Source organism: Electrophorus electricus, chromosome 1 (assembly GCF_013358815.1).
Source record: "Electrophorus electricus isolate fEleEle1 chromosome 1, fEleEle1.pri, whole genome shotgun sequence".
Lineage (NCBI taxonomy): Eukaryota > Metazoa > Chordata > Actinopteri > Gymnotiformes > Gymnotidae > Electrophorus > Electrophorus electricus.
Window position 1 is genome coordinate 28,273,432 of NC_049535.1, and position 27,321 is coordinate 28,300,752.

The 27,321-nt window shown below is 40.4% G+C and overlaps 2 protein-coding genes across 4 annotated transcripts; one reads left to right on the forward strand and one right to left on the reverse strand.

Moving 5' to 3' along the window:
• The first annotated feature begins 8,491 nt into the window (after positions 1 to 8,491).
• On the forward strand, positions 8,492 to 12,945 carry ccdc43 (coiled-coil domain containing 43). 3 transcript variants are annotated; one of them, XM_035531680.1, is made up of 7 exons: positions 8,492 to 8,737; positions 9,446 to 9,539; positions 9,984 to 10,119; positions 10,280 to 10,332; positions 11,046 to 11,076; positions 11,152 to 11,198; positions 11,437 to 11,582. In XM_035531680.1, the coding sequence occupies exons 1-7, from the start codon at positions 8,564 to 8,566 to the stop codon at positions 11,481 to 11,483; spliced, it is 582 nt and encodes a 193-aa protein (XP_035387573.1). In that variant the 5' UTR covers positions 8,492 to 8,563; the 3' UTR covers positions 11,484 to 11,582. The 3 variants fall into 3 exon arrangements, with proteins under 3 accessions (XP_035387573.1, XP_026870435.2, XP_026870433.2); XM_027014634.2 differs by lacking the exon at positions 11,152 to 11,198 and having other exon boundaries at positions 8,493 to 8,737; positions 11,437 to 12,945; XM_027014632.2 differs by lacking the exons at positions 11,046 to 11,076; positions 11,152 to 11,198 and having other exon boundaries at positions 8,496 to 8,737; positions 11,448 to 12,945.
• Positions 12,946 to 14,243: 1,298 nt separating this feature from the next.
• On the reverse strand, positions 14,244 to 19,980 carry moto (minamoto). The gene is made up of 8 exons (XM_035524377.1): positions 19,975 to 19,980; positions 18,985 to 19,092; positions 18,688 to 18,842; positions 17,638 to 17,736; positions 15,716 to 17,501; positions 15,329 to 15,463; positions 14,875 to 15,052; positions 14,244 to 14,449 (listed from the first exon to the last, which is right to left on the reverse strand). The coding sequence occupies exons 1-8, from the start codon at positions 19,978 to 19,980 to the stop codon at positions 14,244 to 14,246; spliced, it is 2,673 nt and encodes an 890-aa protein (XP_035380270.1).
• Between the last annotated feature and the right edge of the window lie 7,341 nt (positions 19,981 to 27,321).

The following is a 27,321-nucleotide window of genomic DNA, read 5'->3' on the forward strand; positions in this document are numbered from 1 at the left end:
CAAATTAAGCGATTAGAACCGGATATGTTCGCCGGACCCGTCGGGGCAATCGCGAGCGTGAACAGTTGTAATAAGCGTCAGAACGTCATGATTTCACTCCCCGCGTGCACGCCGCTACAGTAATGCTGGATTATAATCAGGACCTGCTGATATGAACTTTTACTGTTTCTTGTTCAGTACTCTCAATTGACCGCCGTTTAAACGTCAAAAAAGTCGGGGTGCAGATGAGCGTTTAAATACACCTCGAGCCAATATACACCTGCTGAGAAAATGGACTGTTAGACTGTTGTAAGGTCCTTCATTCATGTTTCCTTCATTCCTTAAATCTTTAATTCCTGGTAACACCCACAGTTTGTCATCTCTTTGTAACAGTGTTGCACATTAAATCACTGTTAATCATTACTGTAATATTCAAAATTTCCAGAATTGCGGAAGACTGTCGTGGGCAATTTGGCTCTATAACGCATCTGGGTTTTTTTTTAATTGTGAGCTGTAATATTGACCAATGTCAGATGAATCAAATCGTTCTGAGAGTGTTTTAATAAATCAATCAATAAAACTTTGATTGTCTCCAGAGGGCAAACATAAAAAGTCCACATAAATAAACAAGACACAAAAATACATAAAGCATTAAACCCCAGTAAACAATGGTTGTATATCTCTCCAGCTCCATCCACATAATCCAAAGTTTAAAACACTCAGGTGAAATAAATCATGGCATTCACATGATTCAACAAACTAAATAAATTTGATCTAAATAACATAAGACAATCACTAACCCTGTCAGTTCAGTGGTTAATGACTGTTTCATGAATATGAACACACACCATATGTCTGAAGGCACATCCAAGTCAAAATACGTAGCAATATAAGAGCAAGATGGAATTTTGTCCATATCATGCATCCCTATCACTGTACATTTTTTTCTCTAAACTATTCTGTACACAGTGAGACACTTAAAGAGAGGATATGACTCATTATAGTGAGTGAAAGCTATTTTGGAGTTTGGTATAACAAACTGATTTGTATGCTGACCCATGTACAGAGATCGGGGTTAGTCCACTGAGTCTACTGTTATTCCATCCAATCACATATAACAGGGGACTTAACACCCGCCTTTTAACAGAATGGTTGCTTCCTAATTGGTCTTGTATCTGCCAGGTTGACACTCTGTGGGACTGGCTGACTGCAGGGGTGATGGACAGCTGCCTTGGAGGGTAGCTGGGCTCATAAGAAAAGCAAGTTAGAATCAGACATAGAGAATAAAATGTGATTTTATATTATGCCGATATGCTGATACAGTAAGAATATACAGCATTGTTTCTCTTCAGGTCCAAAGAGACCACATTTTTCTTTAGCTCCCTGTACACCTGTACATGGTATTCACTGTTTGGTTTTATTGGCATGGTTCAGGAATGTTGGGATAGAGCAGAAATGTGTTCTTCTGGAAGGAGTATTGATGTACAATATATTCTCCGACAGATACACACATCATTCACTACCCTGAAAGCCTACCCTGAACTTGTTGCCCACATTGTTAGGTGTATTGGCCTTATAGGAACATTTAAAGGTGCACATTTATAGAACTGCAACCTGTACAGTTACAGAACTATTACCCCATCTGTTGCCTTGCACAGTTTGTTGACCACCCTATATCCCATTTATCACTGGTCACATTATGACCACAATGCCACTGGCAGCTAGGGCTTTACCAAATGTGAATAAAATTAAGCCAATATTAAGATTTTGTATTGATCATACAGAGGAAGATACCCCCCCACCCCCTTTGAGTCTTGGTTCCTCTCAAGGTTTCTTCCTCATGAGTTTTTCTTTGCCACTGTCACCCTTGGCTTGTTCAGTGGGGGCTTGGACTTGGACATTTGTAAAGCTGCTTTGTGGCAACATCTGTTGTTAAAAAGCCTATAAATCAATTTAGAATCTTTTGCCATCAGTGGAAAACCCACCACTAAAGCTCAGATAATGTCTCTCTTTAAATGTTATATGAGGAATTCACATTATGTATTTTAACAACAAACGCACTGTGAAGTGGTAAGGGATGCTAATAACCCACTTTGTGAATACAAGCTGTTACCTCGCCATCATATGAAGATATGAAAGCCCCATCATCAGGTTACCTAAAGTTATTTACAAGCTGCTTGTTTTATATTTAATTTAAACCTTTGTGAGTTTCTGCTGTTTAAGTTTCAAATGATTGTAGTCTGTTTAATTTTAAACTAGTCTGTTTAATTTTAGAACTTTTGTATAAAATTCTATTGGCTAATATTATCAGTTATAATGAACTTTTAGCCTTTTTGTCACGGTTGGTCAGCCATCAGCCAGGAAGGACACGCCCACTCCTGAGAGGGGCCGTACTTCTGTTCTGCCATGCTCCCAATCACCAACATATTAATGCATTACACCTGTTCTAACTTGACTCCACTATTTAATGCAACAGGTCCCAAGAGAGGACGCTGCACATTGACGGACTAATGCCATGGGACGAGCTGCATATCGCAGTGCTACCAGCATATTTTGTTGTTTGTGGATTTTCGTTCCTTATTGTCCAAATGGAAAATAAAGAACACTTCAGCTCGGACTTGCCTCTCGTGTCATCTGTGCCACCAACATCACATTTTTAAGATATGTATCATATTCTTGACAATATTTTCAAATGTGCCAGGCCCCACCGCTGGCTAGATGTTAGTAGGGTCACAGACCACTCTAAACACAGATGTGACTGATATGACAGAGCCATGTCATTGGGTGTTGTGCTGGTAGGAGTATATCATCTACAGCAGTGTTGCTGTAATTTTGACATGTCAATGTCATTGCTGGGCTGAGAGTGATTGACTACCCTGCCACCCAAAAATATCCAGCCAACACTGATGAAGAATTGGGGGATGACTAGTACATTCATATATATATATATATATATATATATATATATATATATATATATATATATATATATATATATATATATATACACAGCCACATCCATGTAGCCACACAAAGACACAACTGCGGGTGTTCTGTTTCCTACACTCCTACAATGCTGCTACCAAAAAGCATGTTATTTAGTGTGATATTTATCACTGTAATTCTACACATAAAATTCCCTCTGTGTCTTAGGCAATAAAACTGCAGGGGAGAAAAGTGAAAGGCAAAGCAGGACATACACACACACACACAGAGAGAGAGAGAGAGAGAGAGAGAGAGAGAGAGAGAGAGAGAGAGAGAGAGAGAGAGAGAGAGTGAAAAAAGAGGGTAAGAGGGAGGAGAAAAAGGGGGAGAGGAAAAAGAAAATGCTAGCAACTATTTAACCTTATGTGTGTGTGTCATTGCACATGTGCAGCTCAGTGTGTGTGTGCGTGCAATGCCTGTTTGCATGCATGTAATGTATATGCATGTATATCTGAGGGCATGGGCATTTGTGTCTGAGTGTGTCAGTGATGAAAAATGTCATACTGAATCTCTCAGTGTAGATGAATCAGTTTAAATCCCTCCTTAACTTCATCAGAACCATATAACAGCATCTGCTTGTAAAGTGCATTTGAGTGTTTATACAGCAATAGCAGGAAGTCAAGCATCAATTTGTTACCTTTCCTCTCAGTGTGAGCCTCTTCCCAACATATGGTGCAAGGACAATCACCATTCCAACATGACGACCATTGTGTCCTTCACACTTATTGTTTAGCTTTGTTTTTTAAAGACAACTAAAAGTAAAATGTACTTCTACTACCCTGTTAGACACATACAAAAGACACTCTTCACACTCCTGCAACCCACCAAGAACTTTACAACTTGCACTTCTGTTCCTGTGGTGGCAGTTTTCAAAGACATGAACTTTCTTCGGTGACACCTGACATCAACACCTAATCATCTTTCATGCACAGCCGAGCCATAATGTTCTAGCTCTGTCACGCTAATAAGCTAATTAGGCCATGCGTTGCTTCCTGCGACACATGGCATTTTCCAACGCATGCTCCCGATCTGGAACAATTCGCAGAAAACCTGCTCAGCATAGCAACGAGGCGGCCACCATGGTGACAGCTGTAAATTCGACAGCGAGCCCTGTCCTCTGGACTCCATCTTTGAGACTGGGCAATATGTGTGAGACAGTAAGAAGGTTACATGGACATGGTGAACGTGAAGCAGGAACATGGTTGGATCCAGAACGGCACCTACGTCAGCCATGTCACTGCCGACTCTCTCCTCTTTGTTCCTCTCTTCCCACTTTGTCCCTCCTTGACTCATCAATCAGCTTCAGTCTTCCTCCTTCTCCACCCTCCCCCACTCTCCACTCCATCTAACCATCCGCTCATTGCCCGATACCGAGGTAGCCCTCCAATCTAATTCCCCATCTGTGGGGTGCTTGAGATATTAGCTCAGAGATGAGATCCGTGACCCTGAATACGGAGGGAGGGGAGGCAGGGGGGCAGAGGGCTCTGCACAGGGCCACAGTCACGTCTTTGGGGCAGAGAACCACATTGAGGCACCCCTGCCTCTCCTGCTGAAGTGGCAGGGCTAAATATTTGCCCTCTGCCTCTTGGTCATCCAGACGTGGCCTCTCTTGCTAAGTGACCACCATCACCACTTCTTCCTCTCAAACACATACACACACACGCGTGCGCATACACACACACACACACACACACACACACACACACACACACACACATACACACACACATTGCATGCCATGGCAACTACAGGAGCTGGCAGAGAAACTTAGGAAGGCATCCAGAAAAGATTCAGGGAAAGTTTTAGAGCGTGTGCTCAGAGGAGGTCGTCGAAGTTCAGTAACCTGGAAAGAGATGGATTATGCATTCTTAAGTACCTCTGTGCAGGGTGAACAACACACACACACACATTCTCACACACATATATATAGATATATACACACACACACACATATACATGCATACACATACATTATGTAATGTTTTAAAAGTTGAAATGGCGGAAGGTAAATTTATTGTTGAACAGGCTTTTTCCGTGGTACGGTGGTTGAAACAGAAAGAGACCATAAGAAACAGAGCAACATTAGATAGATAGATAGATAGATAGATAGATAGATAGATAGATAGATAGATGATAGATAGATAGATAGATAGATAGATAGATAGATAGATAGATAGATAGATAGATAGATAGATAGATAGATAGATGATAGATAGATAGATAGATAGATAGATAGATAGATAGATAGATGATAGATAGATAGATAGATAGATAGATAGATAGATAGATAGATAGATGATAGATAGATAGATAGATAGATAGATAGATAGATAGATAGATAGATAGATAGATAGATAGATAGATAGATAGATAGATAGATAGATAGATGATAGATAGATAGATAGATAGATAGATAGATAGATAGATAGATAGATAGATAGATAGATAGATAGATAGATAGATAGATAGATAGATAGATAGATAGATAGATAGATAGATAGATAGAAATAGCTCCCCTTAGACCCAAATGCCAGCACTGCTCTGTGAATATTCATCACCATCATTACCCTTTTCCCCTCTCCTCCTCTCCTCACTCCTTCCTTCACATGGCTGGCTTCTAATTGTCATACTTCCATAATTATATTTAAAGAAGTCACATCTCTTGATGATTATGCATTTGTTCATGCACACACATACAACACACACAAACAAACACACACACTGACTAAATGGCATTGCTACAGTTGCAGGCAGTGGGAGCTCTGCAAAGTAGTGCTTTGTCACACACACTCCCACAGGAGCTTCCACACACTCGACCCTAAGTCTCCCCAACATGTCTTCCATGTGTGTGTGTCTGTGTGTGTGTGTGTGTGTGCGTTTGTGTGTATGTGTAACTACGTGGGCCTAAACAAATGTTTCATTCTCTCTGGGGCTCTTCTGCCATCACTGTCCTCCTCATCTCATCTAATTAGCTTCTTCTGGCTGTGTCTCACCATTGCTACATACACACCATCTCTGCTCTGGTGAAAAGCAAAAACTCCTCTGCTGAGCTTTTTCTCCAGGCTCATGGAAATGTCCGTGTGCGTGTACGTGTGTGTGTGTGTGTGTGTGTGTGTGCGTGTGCATGCATGTGCTGGAGATTTCCACCTCTCTCCTGTCTCTGTGCCTCCTCTCCTATCAAAGCTAAGGAGCTGAACAACACGGGTGAACCAGAGGCGATGTGGCGGGAAGTAGCCCCCACGCTCCACTAAGACAACACAGGAGCTGGGCTGAGGGTGCAGACTGCAGCGGCAGAGCTGAAGCAGGGAGAGGGTAGGGAAGGTGAGATAAGGAGGCACAGAAGTGTGGGGGGAGCTGTCACACCATGAAAGGGGGATGAAGAGGAGCGATAACCTCTCGACTACTGGCCCAGTCCATATGCCAGTAAAATGGCCACTGAGTCGACCTACTCCATCTCTATTGTGTAGCTGACCGTCTTTTATATTTGGAGTGAACAATAGTGTGACTGACTTACATGTGAGTGCACACGCACAAGCCCTCACATCCCCTTAAACACACACATTAAAAGTGGGACAATGCTTAAAATATTACAAACATGTTTGCTGGGCTTAGAAAATGGTCTTTGGCACGAGTCAAGAAACACTTTGGACACAAACTAGCTAACAATCTAAAACATCCCTGCTCTCTTGTGTGTGCACACACACACACAGATCACCAGCAAGGCTTGAAGTTTGAGTCATGTCATATTCAGTTTCGGGGCACTGCAGGAAGGATGTTGACAGTGAACACAGATCACACTAGCTCCCAAGGGTCTTCCAAATGGAGTAGTATTAGATGGAGATCTGTGTGTATGTGTCTGTGTGTGTGTCTGTGGGTGTGGGTGTGTGTGTGTGTGTGTGTGTGTGTGTGTGTGTGTGTGTGTGTGTGTGTGTGTGTGTGTGTGTGTGTGCCTACAGACTGCAACACATAGATGCCCACCCGGCCACTCCGACAAGCCCCCTGGCCTCAGTCACTTTACATCAGTCTGTGTCCCCTTGATAAAAATAGCGCTGCAGTGCCCCCAGTCAGCCAGAGCACCATCATGAGCCAGTGACCCAGGACCCCTCCACCTGAGAAGGGCTTCCAGCTGTGTCAGGTCCCTAGCATGGCCATGCTTGTGTTGTCCGTTAACTACCCCCCCCCCCCACATTTCAGCAGTTCCATCTCTCTGCCTTTTGTCTTCTGATTCCCAAAGCACCTCCATCTCTGTTTTGCCTGGTCCTCTGTTTCCATGCTGGATGTGCTGCAGGGGTCCAGGCACGTGACCCTTCCCACTCCCATACCAATCACAGACAGCGATGACATCAGCCCGATCAAAGCGTACCAAAGCTGAAACGGCTGCCATGGCCTGAGGGACTTCAGAAGGAGTTCGGCAGATGACGAATACTTCTGCGTTGTGGATAGAATTTAGCTGGGTTATTTCAACACATAGTTGGCCCATGTCCTATTTATTCATACATGGATAAAATATGCATAAATAAATATATCTACATCTTATATATGAATGCTTAATATAAATTAGCTTACTTTTATTTATACAAATGAAAAACAAGTCCCAAAGCAAAACAGATAATGACTGCAAGTGTGAGCACATAACATACAACACATTTGTATGTTTGTATTACAACAGGAATGTAATATGTTGAGAGACGATGTTCTAACACCAAGACACTCCTGAGTCCAGCATGTGTTTCCAACAGATCAGAGTAAGCATATATTCCATCACATACAGGGGACACAGACCAGAACAATAGCCATTCTGTTGCTAATCCCCAGAGCAAGCATACTCCTGTTCCTCAACTCAAATCTGCTTTCACCTGCGCTCTCTCTCTCTCTTTCACACACACACACACACACACACACACACACACACACACAGTGCTTCTCAGTTTCTCATGTGTTTCCCTTTAAACCAGTTTTAGCGTGTGTCGCTGAATCTGTTGTTTACTAACCAGCAAATCAACAGTTAACTAAATATCTATTTAATACATATATGGCACCCTGCTTCAGTCCACCTGTTTTTCTGAGGGTAGTTTAAAGTAATCGCATTAAAATTAACACCAACCATATTCATTCTCCAAAGCAGGGCAATCAAATTCCAGTGACCTGTCTACCTATCTGAAGATTATAAATCCCAACGCTTTTCGAAGTATACATTCATGCGAGTCTATTGTGACACCTAGTGGTATAGAGGGGATATTATCCACAATGCTATTTTACCAACAGGACAAGCTGAAAACAAGGTTTTAAAAAATCGAAAGTACAAACAACATAAAATTGAACTAGAAAGCGCGTTGTTTGTTTATTGTAGTAGTTTTGTTTCTTTCATTCTTTCTTTCTTTCTTTGTCTGTTTGTTTTTAAGTGTTTTTTTCCTGGTTTTTCCTGAATGCCAGCCAAATCACACACCCACTTAACTTGCAACTTAAGTTGAGCGACATGAACACATGCGTTGGTTGCTTATGCTTAGGTGCCATGTTATGTTAGTGCGTTAATTTCATTTCGTTTTCAGGCATTCTACGCGGACAGTCGCTTGGAGTTCCAGGACCCCAGCAAGCCAAGATGGCTGCTCCCGAGTTATCCGCCGGGGAGTTTGAAAATTGGTTGAATGATCGACTTGACGATCTCGAAGTGGACCGGGAAGTTTATGGAGCTTACATCCTCGGAGTGCTTCAAGAGGAGGAGAATGACGATGAGAAGAAAGATGCACTTCAAGGCATTCTTTCGGCTTTTCTGGTTAGAGTGCCTGCCCGGCATGGCGTTTCACATCGTTCAATAACTCTTCCTCGCGCTGTAAAGATATCGCCTATGGAAATGTTCGTTGATAATAAGCAGTATTTGTTCTAGCAGAAAACGTAGCAGCTACTTTTATGATGAATTGATCGCCTATCTTATGTCTATGCACTGTGATTAATCTATGTAGCTAGTCAACCTCTGTTTGAAATTCTCTCCTTCAGAGCTAAAACACCACAGCCGTTCAAATTTGTTTAGGCGTCGTATACAAAGAGGATATCGTGGTGTCATATTTATTAGATTCTCTAAATGCTCGAATTTAATGTCGTAAAGGGTTTTCTGTACGCAGTTAAACTGATGTGGGTCTTCTGACCCCAAAAAGAGTATCTACTTTTCAGGTCTTTCCATCCACAAACTGTGATCTAGCTGGCTAGCTATGTTTACTGCACTCTAGTGTAACAGGCAGTGGGGTGGTGGACACCAAATTCTTCTTAACAGAATTTCCTCAGCAGTTTTCCATCAGTCAGAACCTTTCTTTAGTTGATTCATTGTGTGCTACTAAACTCACTAAGTAATGCTACTAAACAAGGTTCATCAGTTTAATAATATAAATAATCAAGTAGACAGTTTAATTACTATTACTATTAATACATTTTGCAGTATGTAGGTTAAGGGAGAAGATAAAGTATATGACTTCTCCTCTAATTTTAGGATGAAGAAACACTTGAGGAAGTTTGCCAGCAGATCTTAAAACAGTGGACTGACTGCTCTTCTCGATCTGCAGCTGCTAGCGGTCAGCCAGATGGTATGGGTGCTTTAGCCAGAGTCTTGAATCTTGAAGTGACCTGATGTGGGATTATAGGTGTTTCCTTCCTGAACTTGTGTCCCTGGATTTGCAGCACATTACTGGTTAGGCTACTCTTTAATATCCAAATATCCAAATATTTGCTATCTTCTCCCTAATCCTGATCTCTTCCAGGAAACTATACAGTAACTGTATTTTGAAGGGTTAATATGTGCCAACCTACCCAATGTCCAATTATCTTCTAGAGAGTTCTAGAGAGCATGGCAAGCATGTTGCAGTTGTGTGTAAATATGTTTAAAAACTTGAATCTGAAACATGATTGGTTACATTACCCCATGCTGCATTTTCTCTCTCTCTCTCTGTGTGTGTGTGTGTGTGTGTGTGTGTGTGTGTGTGTGTGTGTGTGTGTGTGTGTGTGTGTGCGCGCGTGCGTGCACTTTGTAGATGAGGTCCAGGCCATTACCAATCTGATAGAGAAACAGGCTCAGATTGTGGTCAAACAGAAAGAAGTGTCAGAAGAGTCCAAGAAAAGGAAAGAGGCCCTGCTTGCTCAGTATGCCAACGTCACAGACGAAGAAGAATATCCTTATGTGCACCCAAGCGCATGTGTGTAGTGTAGTAATTAATAAAGAAACGACACTGCGTGTAGTGTTATTTTGGATGTTTGAGAAGACAAGCCAACTGTCTCTGAGTTTTCTAGTGTTATGACCCTCATTCTTCAGTTTCCTTAACCTTCACACTGAGGCAGGGCCAGAGGAGGAGTTATGTACAGTGGGAATTCCCAGTGACAAATGTATCCTTTTGTTCACTAAAAGATTCACCTATAATATGTAGACTGCAGGCCTGTCTTACAGACATCTGTCTTAGGAATCCCAGGAAATGGCTGAAGCTTTGCTTGAGTTTCCCCAAGGAAGCTGGTTAAATAAGGTGCATGCTCTGTTTAGAGTGGGTGGGGGTGGTCAGGCAGCTCACATTCCCACAGCAAAGCCAGGAGGTAATGTAGCCGGTGAGCAGTTTGGCCTTTACAAGGAGTAATTGTGCAAAGTTTAGTTCTGCAATTCTACTGCTACAAGCATATGCAGAGTGAATTTTTTTTTATTTTTATTTTTTTTATTTTATTTTTTTTTAAGACCAATGGTTATATTGGCTGATTTGGCAATTTGTCTTGGTTCAGTTCCTCATATAGGATGCAATGCAATGATAACCCCTTAGCTTGGGTAATTTAAGCATAGCTTCATTCAAGTTCACTTGAAACAATACCCATATCTGCATTTGTTGTAGTGCAAACCACAAATGCACTCCAGTGTCATACTCTAGCACAAAGTATTACGAAACACATTTCAGACAGCAGTCAGAGTGTTTTGGTTTTAGGGTGTGTTTGTCCAAGTTCTTGGTTTTAGAGTTAAAGACAGAAATTATACCCTGTGCAGGTGTGAGAAATTTTAGATTTCTGTTGACCTGTGTAACTCAAATAATTTGTGAATTTTTGTTTAAGTCTAAAGCCAGCTAGAATAAGTGATGGCAAGGACAAATGCAGGTAGTAAACGTTCCATAAAGATTAATACTGTGAAGTAATGTTAGAACTATCTGTAACCCATCATGTTTTTTCCAGTGCCAGAAGTGTGGAGAAGGGAATGCTGGGTAAAAAGACAGCCCCAGGTGGTGATTCAGATCATAGTTATTCTTTGATTTGAGTTACTGAACAGACAAGGCAACAGTTGACCAAATCCATCATGTTTTAGAAGTCACATGCCAGTTTCCTACCAGGCCTTGTATTGTAACTCTCAACTAAATTCACATGTACTCTGGAATAGCCTCCAGACATTGACACATGCATGCATTTCTGGTAGTTGTAACCCTCCTGAGATTGAAGCTCCAGCATTTACATCCTTCACAGTGGTGTCTCAGCGCTGTTCAAAAACACCAACGTTCAGGATGTGTTGAGCCAGAGGAGGCAGCAGCGGGAGCACGCCAGAGAGGAGGCACAGAAGAAGAAAGAGCAGGACAAGGTACAGAGGGAGAAGGACAAGCTTGCCAAACAGGAACGGAAGGACCGGGAGAAGAAGCGTACGCAGAAAGGGGAGCGTAAGAGATAGACTCTAGGTGAAAACAACAACATGCTGCAGACTGCACGGGGCTTTTACTGAGAACTGAGACACCGCCATGCCTCGACATACTCTCTGCTAGGCACCTGGGTTGATTTTTTTTTTTTTTTTTTTTTATTATTATTATTATTATTTTATTTTTTTTCCTTTCTTTTCTTTTATTGTGAGTGAAATACCACTCTGTTAATAGATTTTAGTACAGGATCTGGTTACTAAAGCCATAGCACAACTAAATGGTGCTTCTTCATCCCGGTCCTGTACTTGTTAGGTCGAAGACTTGAGAATCACTGCAGTGACAGCCAGCCACTGAGCAAGTTTTCATGAGCCACTGATACAGAGACTAGAATTTGATGACCATATTAACATTACTTTAATAGCCCTGGCACATTGTCAATAAGCATGAATCAGTAGGTCAAAACCCCTCTTTCATCATTTTGTAAAGTTTTTTGTTTGTTTTTTTATACTTTTCCAGTCACTCTTAACATAACTGGTGATAGCCCATGCATGTCATAATTAAGATGCTTCTCAGAGAACACCAACATACCTTCCCATTTTAACAGCTCATTGGTGGCCTCCAGCCACCTCAAGAAATATGAAACAGGTGGCCTTTGCTTTTCAGCTAACCTGCTCTAAGCGTTTACAAAACAACTGCAGGCATTCTTTTATGTTAAGCAATATACAGGGCATATTCACAGACAACCCAAAGAAGTAAACTTTGTTTATAGATGCATGGCCTAATTGGGGGGGAATTTATAGCCTTAGCTGTTGTGCATGTCCTCCAAGCAGTGTATTGAGGACATGCTGTTAACAGTTTCTGCAGTATTTACTACAGATAAACTTACATAAATTTTAGCAGTATAGCTTAAGGAAAAAAGAAAAGCTGTGGATATTACCCCTTGCAAAATACTTTTCTTTATACTATGTGGGCTGGGTTATGGGTAAATAGATATGACGCCTCCCTCCTTTTTTTAAATTTGTCCCTTTAGATCGACATGTTACAACTGAGGGGTGCAATTCAGACAGACCTCTTGGCTGACAGAAGAATGGAACAAAGTTATATTTGAAGTGCCATTACACTTAATGTAACTGGTAACTTTGACTTTTGTCTGAACTTTTCTATTTGTCCTCCAAACTTTACACCACTTGTGTAGGAATTGTTTGATTTATGACTCCTGTATTGACCACTTATTTTTATTGAGCAGGAGACCTGGGGCTATATTGTGATCTTTCTCTGCATTTCCATAGTATGTGCAATGAACTGCAATGGGTGTATTTTAATACATTTATGATAATAATCTTAAGCATCAATTTCTATCTTTGAACTTGGTTGCACCACATATTTTATTTGTGGCAGAAACATAACAAAGGAGCAAAGAAATATAACAAACTGAAACATTAAAATGCGTCATCAGAACAATGACAGTCCCTGACCTCAGCAAATTTCAAGCTGATTGCTTCATTGATGAGTCATTTTTTCCAAGTCTTCCAAGGAACACTTCAGAGGGTCTTTTGATTTCAAATAAGCAAACTCACTTACAAAATATGATTTACAATAGACAAGAATCGGTTTGCAGAACCATTTATGCAAGATTCTGACTACTGTTACTTAATGATTTAAGTCTTGAGTTGTATTCTGACTTAAGATATACACTAGGTAGTAGAACAGCAATGTTTAAAATGTATACTTGAAAGTATATATGGCCTCCCTATCTGAAGTTAGAATACTGCTCATTAGGAATAAATAAAATCACCAGAATTGAAAAATAAATCTGGAAAATATTTTGCAATTGTTTAAAGCAAATGTTGCAAAATAATCTTCCAATAAATAGGTAAAATACAAGAAAAATGGAAAATTGAGTTAGTGTCGAAGTGTACAATCAAGGATATCCATTTCCATAAGGTAGACACTAATCAAACCAATAAAGTTAAATTATTCCAAAATAAATACATTTTAGAACATAGCATACTGTGAATTGTTTTCAGAGGGTGTGCCCTATTAAATTTTACACTAAAATCTGTGGTTAAAGAGGGTGAGATTCTCATTATCCTTCAAACTCAAGTTAATTTTATATTCTTCTCCAATGATCACTGATCAGCACATAAAAGGTGCCTGCTTTCTGTGGTTTTCCAACACACTTAAATCTTTCTGGATCTTGTCCTGTCTTTCACACTAATGCTTCTCCAGATCTTTTCCTTTCTGTCCCTCTCCTCTCTCTCACTTGCTCTTTGGCTAGTTAAATCAGTTTGTCCACAAGCGATATGGAAGGCCACTTGAAATCCATGGGAAAACAGCTCTGGTGATCTTACTGCCATAATTTCCACACGCTATCCTTTGGAGAAGGTTATTGTGTGTTGATTGAGATATTTAATAAATGAAGTATTATAAGAGAAAATGGTACTGAACTGAGGATATCTATTGCTCAGAACTGAGCCTACTGTACCACTGTAGCCTAATAACTTAAGTAACAACATCCACTCACTCAACTGAACATGCAATCTGATCTCTGCCCCTCTTGTGCACATTGTGTGTGGGTTAGATAAACAAGGCACTGTGGGTGAGCAGTGCCCATGCACAGGTATGTGCAAGAGCAAATAGCTGTCACAGGTCACAGAGTGGTTGGGGATCAGGGGCAATCTGGTCAGGACTATGCTGTCCTGAAGGCAAACAGGCGCTCGCCTCGGCTCCATCATCAGGGCTGGTGTTGGTTTTGGGTAAGGTCATCTGCAGAGCGCACCACACAGCTGTGCGAGACTTCCTGGTGCTGGCGATCAGGTCCTTCAGAGCAGAGGCCAAAAGAAGGACTTCTGACGAGGTAAACAAGGGAGGAGGGGCAGAAAGGCTGACTGGATTAACACATTTAATATGATTAAGCTCTGTTTCTTGCAAACACCAAGCATTTGACCATTTGGTTATAGTGGATCTATGTGGTTTCTGACATTTATAGAAATAATATACATAACAGTTACAGCAACAATCCTAACTGTCAACTTTTCAAAGCATAAACAGCTTGGTTCAAGCAACTAATAATTGGCCCCCATTTTACAACAGATTTTTTAAAAAAGATATGTAAAAATGAACTGCTCTCTGGTTAGCGCTGCAAGAATTTAATGCATTATCCAGTTATGTAAGGCAACCTGCATTTGTCTGGTACCATTCTTATTATTATTTTTTTGTACATCTCTAGTTCCTGTGATGTAGTTACCCCCCAACCAGGCAAGTATGCAACCACCTCTATCCTCTCGGAGGTAGGCTGGGCCCTGTCTCTGTCTGCTGTTGCGATTGAGCTCATCTTTGCGCCGGGCCTGGGTAACATAGATGGCTTCCAGGTGCCTGTCAAGCACTGAGCTGATATTAGCATGGAGGGGGAAACTACGCAAGCGCTCCATCTTCCCCAACAAGCTCACCACCTACATCACAAAACACACAGCACTGTTTCAATAATAGATTCAGAAATACTATAGTTAGTTTTAGCTTTTCTTTATTTTACATTTTTTATAGACTTGAATGAGCCATTTTATTTTTTGAGATAAATATCAGTTTATAATTAAAGAATCAGCACAATTTGTTGCTCTAGCCAAATCCATTCACCTTCAGTAAAGCAATTATACCAGTGAGTTAGCAACAAACTGCTCTGTTTTACTCACTGTCCCAGTTTTGCCTCTGAAAGAATCGTGTGTGCTCACCTTGGTCTGCTCTCGAAGCTGATCCACTATGAGCCTGTCCACTCTGGAGGGGTTAAGAGGCATCTTGGGGAGAGAGTTACTGTTCGCCGCAGACACACGTTTGCCTGGGTAGCTTTTCATGAGGAGAGACTCCGTCTATCGTAAAACACAAGGGGGCTTGTAACAGTTAATTGCTTCTCATGTCTCATCCGTTAGCAGGTCCTTTCCAAAGGACTTCTCAAAAAAAAAAAAAAAAAAAAAAAATGTATTCCTTCGTGAATATCTAATTCTAATGACGATGAAGCTCTGGGTCCAAAAAAAAATGTAACTGTTCACATAGATTTTGTGAGTTATACCAAAATGATGGAAAGAGCACAAGCTGTTGCTTATGTAAAGATTTTCACTTACCATCTTTCTCTCCTTCTCCATCATTCTCCATTGTTCATAGCACTCCTCCAGATAATAGTGCAGCTGGCTCATGGGGGCTCCAAGACTCTTGCCAAGACTTTGTGACCTCATGTTGGACAGAAACCCAGGGAAAGGTCCATCTCCTCCAGTTAGTCCTGGCACAGTCAGCTCCTGCAAGTATGGGTTTAAGGTAGGAAATTCACCATCTGGAAGCAGCTCACTCATCTCCGTGAGAGGCACAGAGCTGCCATAGGCCAGTGGGGAGCGGGAAGACAGCAAGTGGCATAGGTTCTGTCGGGGATCGCCTGCCTGATAAAGGTAAGGAAGCACTTGGGATGGTGCAGAGTTGGCTTGGTTTGAACCAGTTCCATTGTGTCTGGTCTGACCAGCATATATACTGCCTAGCATCTGATATGGGTTCTCAAGAAGGCCTTGTTTCTTCTCTGTCTCCCGCTGAAAGCCTATTGGGGGTTTGGGTTTTGCTCCAAACCACTGAGAGGAGTTCCCTTCAACCATAAAGACTGTGTCCATGCCTGTCTGCTGCCTGCTCTTCTCCTGCTGCAGGTTGAAGTCTCCACTGCCTGCTACCTTTCTTAGTCCCTCCAGACCCAATCCCAGGCCTGCCTGACCAATCCTTCCTTGCGTCGTCAGCTCATCACCCACCTCAAAATCCTTGAGGATTCTAGCCGGGGGTCCCTGCATCTGTTGGGAGGACAGGGATGGAACAAACTCAGCCACAGATTGGGACATGAGCTTGGATATCCCAGGGGTGTCAGTGTTGAAGCTGGCCTTGCCTGCAAGTTTGGGTTGACTCTTGTACTGGTTCAACTGGCCGTTATGGTACTGGCTAAGACTAGTCTGCGGTGCCCTAGTTTCTCTCTGGTCAACCTCTTTGCCCTGGTGTGAGGTTGGAAAACCAAAGGGTGGGGTAAAGGATTTAGCAGCCTGAAATAGATCTGACTGCAGCCCAAACCCAGAAAAATCATTAGTGGTGTAATCACTCTGTAAGAGCTGAGTCTTGTTCCCAACTTCACCTGCTCTTTGTTCCCTCACGCTCAGCGTCATCTCTTTTACATGAGGTGCAGGAGAAACAAATGCTGACATTCTCTGGAATGGTAGACTGTTCAGGTGAACCATATTTTCATCCTGAACCCTCATGGGACTGTCCTCCACTGGTTCTCCATTATAGACACCCACCTGTTCCCCCATCAGAACGGCCTGCATGTCATTGGTCAGCTTGTTGGCATCCTGCACTGAGAAGGGCCTGCTCTTTCCTATTTTGGATCTGCCCAGCAAAGAGAAGTCTTGGTACATGCTAAAGAAAGAGTCATTCATTTTGTTCGGAAGGCAGCAGGAGTCCGTGTTCTCAGAGAGGGCATTACTGGAACTGCAGAAGCTGTTTTGCTTACCAGGCATGCCAAGCTCGCTTTTACCTGGCCTGCTCTTGGACATGAAGCTGCTCACAGCAAGGGGGATACTAAGACCAGGAGGAGGTCTTTTTAAGTTTTGGACCAGTGGTGTATAGGATTCAGAGTCTCCATTGCAAGTTGAGAAGAGCCAGGTTGGGTCGGCAGCATCAAAACCATTGAAATGCTGATAAATGTCCGTGCTTTGGTTGTAGTCTCTTCCGGCTGGCTGTGTGGGTGTTTTGTTGATGGGCTCAGGACAGAGCCGGCTATGCTGGCTACCAGAGCTGGACTGCATATTTATGTCACAATTAGGGTACAGTGAGTTATCCTCCTTCTTTGCCTTCGGGGACCACACATTTCTAAGACCAGGCGATTTCCTGTGTTTGAGTTAAACACAGATATGAAGCTTTGGAAATTACCACAGCACAATTTTGCTATTGTAGCTATAGCAAATATTTGATAAAAATATTGCTAATGACAACAAATATATTTATACATGATGGGTAGACTTACTCCTGTGAGAAGTCCATTGGATCCACTTCCTCCAAGATAGTGGACACTAATCCATAGAGATCAGCTTCACTTCTACAGTCATTTCCATCTATAAGATTCCTGTTATAGGCAATGTTTGAGCATTAGCAAACCACTTAAAATGGTGTTGTTGCTTAAAACATTCTTTAAAATGGCTAAGTGAAACTTGCTTTGAAGGTTTTACATCCAGACTATTTATTTTGTTAGAGGATTAAGACAAAAAACAAACAAAAAAAACAAACAAAAAAAACACTACTTAAGTAGGTTACTTAAAATGCAATTTATTACATTTCCCTTTTTTAGATTCTGGATTTGTCCAATAGTGTCAACGTAAATTACCTAACTTTTTTGATACTAAAATTTAATATAAATGTAAAGTTAAATATAAAAGTGACAGATGCACTTACCCAGAACGACTTACAAAAAACTATCAGACGGCAGCATGTGCACACCCTGGTAATCAAACCCCTGGTATTAGAATCTTGTTCTACCTTGTGAGCTACAGGAGTTCTTGTCACTATCACCATTCACTTTGCAGAAGGGGAGAAATCCTGGATAATTTACTAGACTTTCAAACTATATTCATAGGACACATTTTGTATATGGGCCAAAAATAAATAATTCCATGGGGCTTTAATTTTATAAATTTTCTCCACACTTTAAAATGTTCAGATTTAGCATTCTCTTCAGTTTATTCTTTTAATTTTTGACTAGTGGGCTTTAGTGACTAGTTTACATTATGATGATCACGAAAAGCTGAAATTGTAATAATTTAATTCACTGTCATTTATTCATAATGCCTTGATGTAAGCAATGCAGACTGTGCAGTTTATATACACATCATGTGTACTAGAAATAATTTGAAGACTAATTAAATCATGCAGATGTGTGAAGTTTGTTACTGAAACACTGAGTTCTGTTTCTCCATTTAATTTCTTTACATTCTTAAAGAAAATCTTTTATTGCACCCTTCTTATAGAAATTTGAGGATATTTACTACACAAATTTCAACATATGTATTTAAAATCTGACCTGTTTGGGGGGATTCCTTGAGCAGAATTGATCAGTTGATTAGGGTCATCTTGGGTTGACCAGGTATTGTAGGGTAGTAGATTTAGGGAAAAATCTGTGTTCAGATCCGTGGTGAAAGGCTGACACGGGCCTCCATTGTCTTCAGTAAAATCATTCTTCATAACGAAGAGCAAACAAAGTTAAACAAATTCACACAACACATGTATAAAGTTACAAATATTTCAGATTAATTTAAAATCAATTTAATTAACAAAGCCTATCTTTATTCTTCAAGTTTAGTAACGGATTGTTTCTCACCTTATCAGGGGAGTAGTACGAGTCTGTTCCTGTATTATGAAATCGATCAAAGGCCATCTTTTCCCCATTTACATCCGCACTGATTTTAGTTTTCACTGCATTATTAACCTTGAATCACAAAATAAATTATATTAACCTTGACTGACTTTTAGTAAATAGCCTACGCAAACTACAAATGTAGCTAACGGTCTGGTGTGGAAATGAGCTGTGTGCCTGTACAAATTCAAGACACTCATACTGCCAAGCAAAAATCACCCTTAATCTCTCGATTTAGCGAAACTTAATGAAGCCCTGGAAGCGGAAACTCTTCAACCACTGTCATATATTAATTCATACAAATACTGCACATAAAAATACTAGGCATTTAAATCCAATAAGGTTATAATGAAATTCAATACTGAAAAAGCTAGCCAGTCTCCTTCTACGTTAGCTGGACAGCTCGCTGGTAAAGATGGGGACCATGCGGGTGTGCAAACAGGTGCTAACACACGGTCTTCGCGAGTTAACGTATCTTAGCTACCTGACCTACCACCGTTGTTTTACTGTCTGACGTTTAAGACATCAAAGTGAAACGAATTGTGGGAAAATTCATTTTTTAGTTAACGTTTTTGGAACCTGTTTGAGTAGGGCAAGGATAAAGTTAGCAACAATTGTTGAAGCAATGGCGATTAATTATTTCAAATAAATATTACAAATGGATACTTTCTTTAGCTAACCTAACCTAGTAATCTATCTCCCATTAGCTACGGAAATGCCGCAGATAACGTAGCTAACACTACCACAGTTAAGTAGGCTTCTCCATGCCCTGACGTACCATTAGGAAGGTCCTGCATATAATGGGCTAGGTAACGTTAACAGTTTTTAATGAGTAAAAGTTGACTTCAGAGTTGCTGCCGAGCTAACTCTAGCTAGCTGGAGTTGACTTTAATATAGCGGTAGGTTAGCTAACCTAACTAACGCTAGCTATGCTAACTATAAAGTAAATCTTACCTCCATCGTTAGCAACTACAAATTAATTTTCTCGATGAAATTAGTAGCTATCGAAATATATTTCTTACGATTGCCAACTTTTTTGACAGATTTAATTTTCTAATGCGAAATATGATAAAACTTGATGAGCTAGACAGAGACTGACAAGTCTCGAGCTCACCCGTTAAAACAACTACTTTAACACAAACGGCTGAACGTTTTCTCGAGATCGTCATTCCCCGCGAAGCGGTTTTCCTTAACCTTGATGCCAATATTCGGCTCGATTTCGATTGGTCACTTTGGCCACAATATCCAATCATAATGTAAATAGAGTAAAGGGACAGAAATACGGAACCATAGCAACATCACATTTTTAAATCACGAGGAGCCTCGTTAATAAACCTTAGCAGGGATAACAAGAAATGGCGTATCAGAATTATACAACCGTGCGTTTGCACATGTACACGCGAATAACCTTTTAGAAATTGCAGTCTTGAAAATATGAAGAGGTGAAAGAGTCTCATATACCGCCCTATACCGTTCTCAAATATCCATAAATATTATATACAAATCACCTCATGAATACTAAATGTTGGGGCGTTCCATTAATTATGGTGTGGGATGGTGTGAAAATGACGGGGTGAAAAGCAAAAAATGAATTTTGCAGAATGTTAGGTGGAATTTGTTGTGACGAAGATTAAGGTGACGCAAAACGTTATTTGGTGGCCTGCGCAGTGGATTCGCCAATAAACCGAATTGTACTGAGTGGCAGCGTGTAGCTGCAGTAGTGAATCAGTATTAATTCCAAGCCACACAGTCGTCTAATTTAAAAACTGTTGGAAGGAAGAAAAGCCGAGTGTACATGCAACCCTACACTCCGGCAGATTATTTTCTGGCCGGTATAGCAAGCTCCCACCTGACGCATCCAATTGAGGGTTGCTACGGTCAAGCTCTCAGGCTCTCTTTAAAAGTTTCTTATGGTCAGTTTGTTACTGACGTCACTGATTCTTACTTATAGCATGCTTAGTTATACTGCCCGCACTGATTCTGTTGGCTGTTGAAATTCAACTGTTGCCATGTTTACTGTTGGTGTAGTCGTACAATCAACTGTCAAAACAAGCAGATGTCCATTTATGTGGGATTTGGTGGCTCTTCAGTACCCCTAGTGGATAGGACGTTTATCCCCCAGACGGACAAAAGGTAAACGTGTGAATAAGTGAACGCTGTCCGCGTAGCAGAAGTGTGCGCACGCGGTAACAGCAAGAGTCCTTTGCGCTGTTTCACGAAATGGGACAAGTAACCAGTGCTTCGGGGGTTAAATCTGAATCAGCTTATCGTTGACAAGAAAGTCTTTGTACTTGTTAAATCACGTTCCCGCACTAATGGTGTAGCGTGATTTTCTAGTAAAGCCATTGCACTATATACAACGCAGCAGCCATATTGGCTTTTTAAAAATAAATCTGTGAACACTCGTAATTACAGCTACGTGCATTTGCAATTGTTTTGTAGTGTGTAATTAACCAGAACTATTACCAAGCCATAACTAGTTACAATTTATTAGGCATTAAGTGGTAGTTCAGTGGTTACTCAAGTTGTAATCAGCAGGTTGCAAATTCAAGCCACACCGCCAAGTTGACACTGTTGAGCCCCTGTGCAAGGCCCTTAACCCTCAATTGCTCAAGTTGTATTCAGTCATAATTGTAAGTCATTTTGGTAGAAGCTTCAGTTAAATGCCATAAATGTACAATTATTCTCAATTTGAATGCTGCTAATAATTGTCTAAAGCAATAAATATGAATATGCAGAAATAATTAACTGGTCTGCATAAAAATATCAAGAAACACAATTATGGCAATTGGCAGACACTCTTATCCAGAGCAACTTAGAAAAGTGCTTTGTCATTTGTTCATAGAATGAATCCTAGCCAGTAAAGTAGAGTTCAAGATACCAACACATCAGACAAAACACTATGTAGACTCAAATGCTTTTCATGAATAAGTAGTCTATATGCAGTAATTATCGGGTTGCAGAATATAGACTGTTACGTGTGAGGACTGTAATTTGTGCATTTTGCTGTAATTTGTTACAAGCACCAAGTTACTTGGTGTCAACCTAGCAGAGAACCTCACCTGGACCGTCAGTTCCAGTTCCACTACTGCAACTTGCTACTTGCTGGTCTTTCTCTAAGAGCCATCAAACCTCTACAACTTATCCAGAATGCAGCAGCGCGACTAGTCTTCAGTCTTCCGAAGTTCACACATTACTCCGCTGCTGCACTCCCTTCATTGGCTTCCAGTAGCTGCACGCATCAGATTTAAAACCTTGATACTTACCTACAAAGCCAAAAATGGACCAGCCCCTTCATACATGAGGTCAATGTTCAAAGCCTGATCTGTACCTCAAGTACTTTGACCCATGCGTAGAGCCATACGTACCATTTATAAACACCAGGAATAGACAACAGCTTGATGTGGGGAGCTCAAGAAGTCAAGAGAGGTTAAGAGTGTTTTTTTATTGCGATTTCTTCTATATACTTCACTGATGCAACGAAAATACGTTTCTCCAGTACCATGGTGCAGCACAAAGAAGAACATAAGTGCAAACAATACAATCTATAACAATATAACCTGTAAAAAATGTAGAATTTACATTTAGCAACGGTAAAAGACCATAAAATCCATCAAGTATGGTTCGGCTTGAAATACCTTGCTTCAGGTCTCATGGACAACAAGCATCAAGACTATTTTCTCTCCTGGCTCCCAAGATGGTGGAATGAACTCCCACTTGCTGTCTGGACAGCAGTCCCTTGCAGTCTTCAAACATAGACTGAAGACCCATCTATCTGCGGAATATTTAAAGGACAACTAGCTCTGCTCCCATATTGACTGACTAAATTAGTACGTATTGTAGGGTATTGTTTATTGTGTTGTTTAACAAACTCTAGCACTTATTGTTTATTGCACTTATCATTGTTTAAGATAGACCTTATGTATTTTGTATTTTGTACTTCTAGGTATCAGCATTGATCCCTGTATTTCTACAGTATTCTAGTTCATTGGTATGTTGGTCTCTAACCTACTGTACTGTACTAGGATATATTCTATGAGTAAATGACAAAGCACTTTTGTAAGTCACTCTGGATAAGTGCATCTGCTGAATTCCATAAATGTAAATGTAAATGTCCAGTACAATCATTGGTAGACGTAATAAGACCAGAAAAAAGTAAGGAAATAAAAGACAACAGAAGGACATGCATCCACCTACATAAAAGACAAAATAATGGCTGTTTTACTCTAACTCTTTACATGCATACAAATGTAATTGTAAATTACAGTTAAAGTTCTAAATTCACACTCAAAACAAACAACTGGGCCTCCCAAATGAATCAGCTGGTAGAACACGTAACATATATTGTTACTGCAGCAGCCAAGGTTTGATTCTGGCTTGGGCCCTTTGTTGCAAATAATCCCTTATTTCCACTGTCTGTCTGTACCACAGCTGTGAATAAAGGAAAAAATACCAAACAAATCATCTTTAAAAGTTAAAAACAATAACAGCTTGCTGGTGGCAATTAAATGGATTAGAATCTCCATTTTCCTGGGTGTCAAAAAGGCCAGTACATTGTTCCAAATCCACGAGGGCTCATGAGTTTGAATGCAATGCCTGAAAGACTTAAAGTTTAACATTTGTTATAAAGACAAGATAATTTATACAACAGCAGTGAGCACAGAAAATTATGACAATTTTATTTTACGACAATAATGACGTAGCACGGTAAAAGCGATAACAGCCGTCCCGACAGTACTGTTAACAGGAGCCAACACGTTATTCTATCAGTAAAATATGCCTTAAACACCCCATATCTACAAAATATTGGCTTCAAAGTAAATGAACAATGTGGTTTATTTCGATGAAGTGTGCAATAAAACACATAAGCACTCAGTGTCTTAACTGATGCCACAGAAATTACAGCTAAACATTTCCTTTGCAAACGTTAGGTCTAGCATCGATGATGTTACATCGATGATGTTAGACAAATGTCATTTCTGTCTATTCGTAAGGTACCTAAGATTAAGTTAACTTACTCTTAACCAACTACATAGTTTTTGAGAAGGCAACGCAAACTTCAGAAAAGACAGCGTTAAATTAAACTTAGTTGAGATAATAGTAACGTTATTACAAACATAAACAAGCTTTCAAGAAAGCTTTTACTCTGAGACTGGAACAATTTATGTGGACAAGCTTACCTCAAGAAGGAATTTTACAACCCCAGGAGTCAGGAAATTGTGTCATCCATGTAACTAGCTAACCTAGAATACCTAGCATAATACCCACAAAATTGAGAACTTGTCGGGCAGAAATGGGGTCAAAAGTTCAGTTTCCGTTAACATTGAATGAGAGTCTCTATTGTCTCATCTCTCTCCTTTTACATTAGCAAGTTACCCTGTACTCCGAACTAATTTGAAGTAAGTATAACAATTTGTGAGCAATTGGTAAAGCACTAACCAGGTGCATGAAAAAAATATTTATTTTTGCCCCTTATATCAGTAGTAAAAAGAAATATTTTCACAGGCTGTAAGATGAAAAATAAAATATAAACCCATGCTTCTGGACGTTTTTGTCTGCAAATAGTAATATTAATTATGATGCACACAATTGTGCATAATGTTCTTGTAAACTGTGCATATTTGTATTATTTTAGGCGGACACGTAATAAGCCGGTTGTGTATTTTGGTTGGCCTTGCACATTTTTGTCTTTGAAAGTGTTCTTCGTTCTGTCCCATTTTATTGTAACTGTGATAAAGAAGAATAATTAATCATATGGAAAATCAAATCACTATGTTTTTACAATATTACAATATAAAGACAATATCTATATTCATATTACATCAGTAATCCAATTTTTTTGGGAAATTTTATCCGAGCAAACACTCGGTACAGCCACCTCACGTATAAACACTATAACAACTACCTGCAGATCCCATTAACTCAGAACATCCTAAAAATCACATTGAAACGCCCAGACAACCACCAAGTACTTTCTAGAACCACTCTATGCTGTATTAAACCTTGCAACCACCAAGTATGCAACAGTAGCCACCCAGAACACCTTAAAAACCTGGAAATATCCCAGCAGCCAATTATTACACCTTACTTTATACATTAAAACAGCCAAACAACCCTCTAGTACACCTCAGCAACTACATGAGTACACCCTAGTAACCATCTAATTGTAACACGGGGTGGCCCGAATGCCGAAGGGCGAGGGGCGGGACGCACAGGCTCCAGCGACATGGATGAACATTTATTACCATATGACGACAACGGCACTAACGTGTTACAAACAAGAGACATGAACGTAAAATGGTTAACATTAAACAAACACAATAAACACGAATACAGTTAACAATAACGAGAACTAAAACATTTAACATTACCATTTAACATTAACACGTCACATCAACAATGACCAACAGTCTGCACACTTTGACATGGGTTTAAATACATATAAACAAACAAGGTGCAGGTGTGGCCACAAACAGATCCTCCCACTACACGTGGCTGGCCAAACCACGTAGCTCGTCGGAGGAGAGCGCTCCGTGATACTGATAAACCATGTCAACCACAAAACTGTCCTCAAGAAATGCATCTTTCTAGTTATGGTTTAGTTTTCCATTGCATACAGCACATTAAGTGTTAGGCCTAGTAGACATATATTTACAAAGACCTTTCCTAAAATCACAGTAAATTCCAGTATATTTAAACATAAAATATATTGCCAAAAGTATTCGCTCGTCTGCCTTCGGACCCATACGAAATTGAGTGACATCCTAATCTTAATTCATACGGTTTAATATGATGTCAACCCACCCTTTGCAGCTATAACAGCTTCAGCTCTTCTGGGAAGGTCTTTCCACAAGGTTTAGGAGTGTGTTTATGGGAGTTTTTGACCATTCTTCCAGAAGCACATTTGCGACATCAGACACTAATGTTGGACAAGAAGGCCTGGCTCGCAGTCTCTGCTCTAATTCATACCAAAGGTGTTCTGTTGGGTTGAGGTCAGGACTCTGTGCAGGCCAGTCAAGTTCTTCCATACCAAACTCACTCATCCATGTCTTTATGGACCTTGCTTTGTGCACTGGTGCACAGTCACGTTGGAACAGGAAGAGGCCATTCCCAAACTGTTCCCACAAAGTTGGGAGCATGAAATTGTTCAAAATCTCTTGGTATACTGAAACATTAACAGTTCCTTTCACTGGAACTAAGGGGCCAAGCCCAACTCCTGAAAAACAACCCAACACCATAATCCCCCCTCCACCAAACTTTACACTTGGCGCAATGCAGACAAGTACCGTTCTCCTGGTATATGCCAAATCCAGACTCATCCATCAGATTGCCAGACAGAGAAGCATGATTCATCACTCCAGAGAACATGTCTCCACTGCTCTAGAGTCCAGTGGCAGTGTTCTTCACACCACTGCATCTGACGCTCTGCATTGAGCTTGGTGATGTAAGGCTTGGATGCATCTGCTCAGCCATGAAAATCCATTCCATGAAGCTCTCATCACACTGTTCTTGAGCTAATCTGAAGACCACATTAAGTTTAATGGTCTGTTCCGATTGACTCTGCAGAAAGTTGGTGACCTCTGTGTACAATGTGCCTCAGCATGGCCTACCACCTCATGGCTGAGTTGCTATCATTCCCAGTTGCTTTGTTATAATACCACTGACAGTTGACTGTGGAATATTTAGTACCGACGAAATTTCACAACTGCACTTGTTGCACAGGTGGCATCCTATCATGGCACCATGCTGGAATTAACTGAGCTCCTGAGAGAGACCCATTCTTTCACAAATGTTTGTAGAAGCAGCCTGCATACCTAGGTACTTGGTTTTATACACCTGTGGCCATGGAAGTGATTGGAAAAGCTGAATTAAATGATTTGGATGGGTGAGTGAATACTTTTGGCAATATAGTGCATATGCTTTACTTTGCAACACATAGCATATTTTTAATTTCTTGTTTCTGTAGAAATAAAGGTATGTCTTTGTTGAATAGTGAAAGGTTCCATACTGTAAATTTAAATGTACTAATCAGCAAAATCTGTCATTTAGACTGAATAATATTTTTAATTTTAGGGTAAATACTTTCTTGTGAAATCATCATATTTTCATAATTTGTGTAAAATTGTGTTTTCTTCATATTATTAAAGTAAGGTAAATAATTGTATCCATTACTTTGATATACTATGTTTGATTTTATGGTCTTTTACCGTTGCTAAATGTAAATTCTACATTTTTTACAGGTTATATTGTTATAGATTGTATTGTTTACACTTATGTTCTTCTTTGTGCTGCACCATGGTA

What these genes read in the sequence shown, in the direction of transcription:
- moto (XM_035524377.1), bottom strand. An exon ending in CGTACTACTCCCCTGATAAG is followed by an intron (nt 18,843 to 18,984) that starts GTGAGAAACAAT and finishes TTCGTTATGAAG; the next exon opens with AATGATTTTACTGAAGACAA. An exon ending in CAAGGAATCCCCCCAAACAG is followed by an intron (nt 17,737 to 18,687) that starts GTCAGATTTTAA and finishes TGCCTATAACAG; the next exon opens with GAATCTTATAGATGGAAATG.
- ccdc43 (XM_027014634.2), top strand. Translation starts at nt 8,564, where the DNA reads ATGGCTGCTCCCGAGTTATCCGCCGGGGAGTTTGAAAATTGGTTGAAT. An exon ending in GCATTCTTTCGGCTTTTCTG is followed by an intron (nt 8,738 to 9,445) that starts GTTAGAGTGCCT and finishes CTCTAATTTTAG; the next exon opens with GATGAAGAAACACTTGAGGA. An exon ending in GATGGCAAGGACAAATGCAG is followed by an intron (nt 11,077 to 11,436) that starts GTAGTAAACGTT and finishes CATCCTTCACAG; the next exon opens with TGGTGTCTCAGCGCTGTTCA.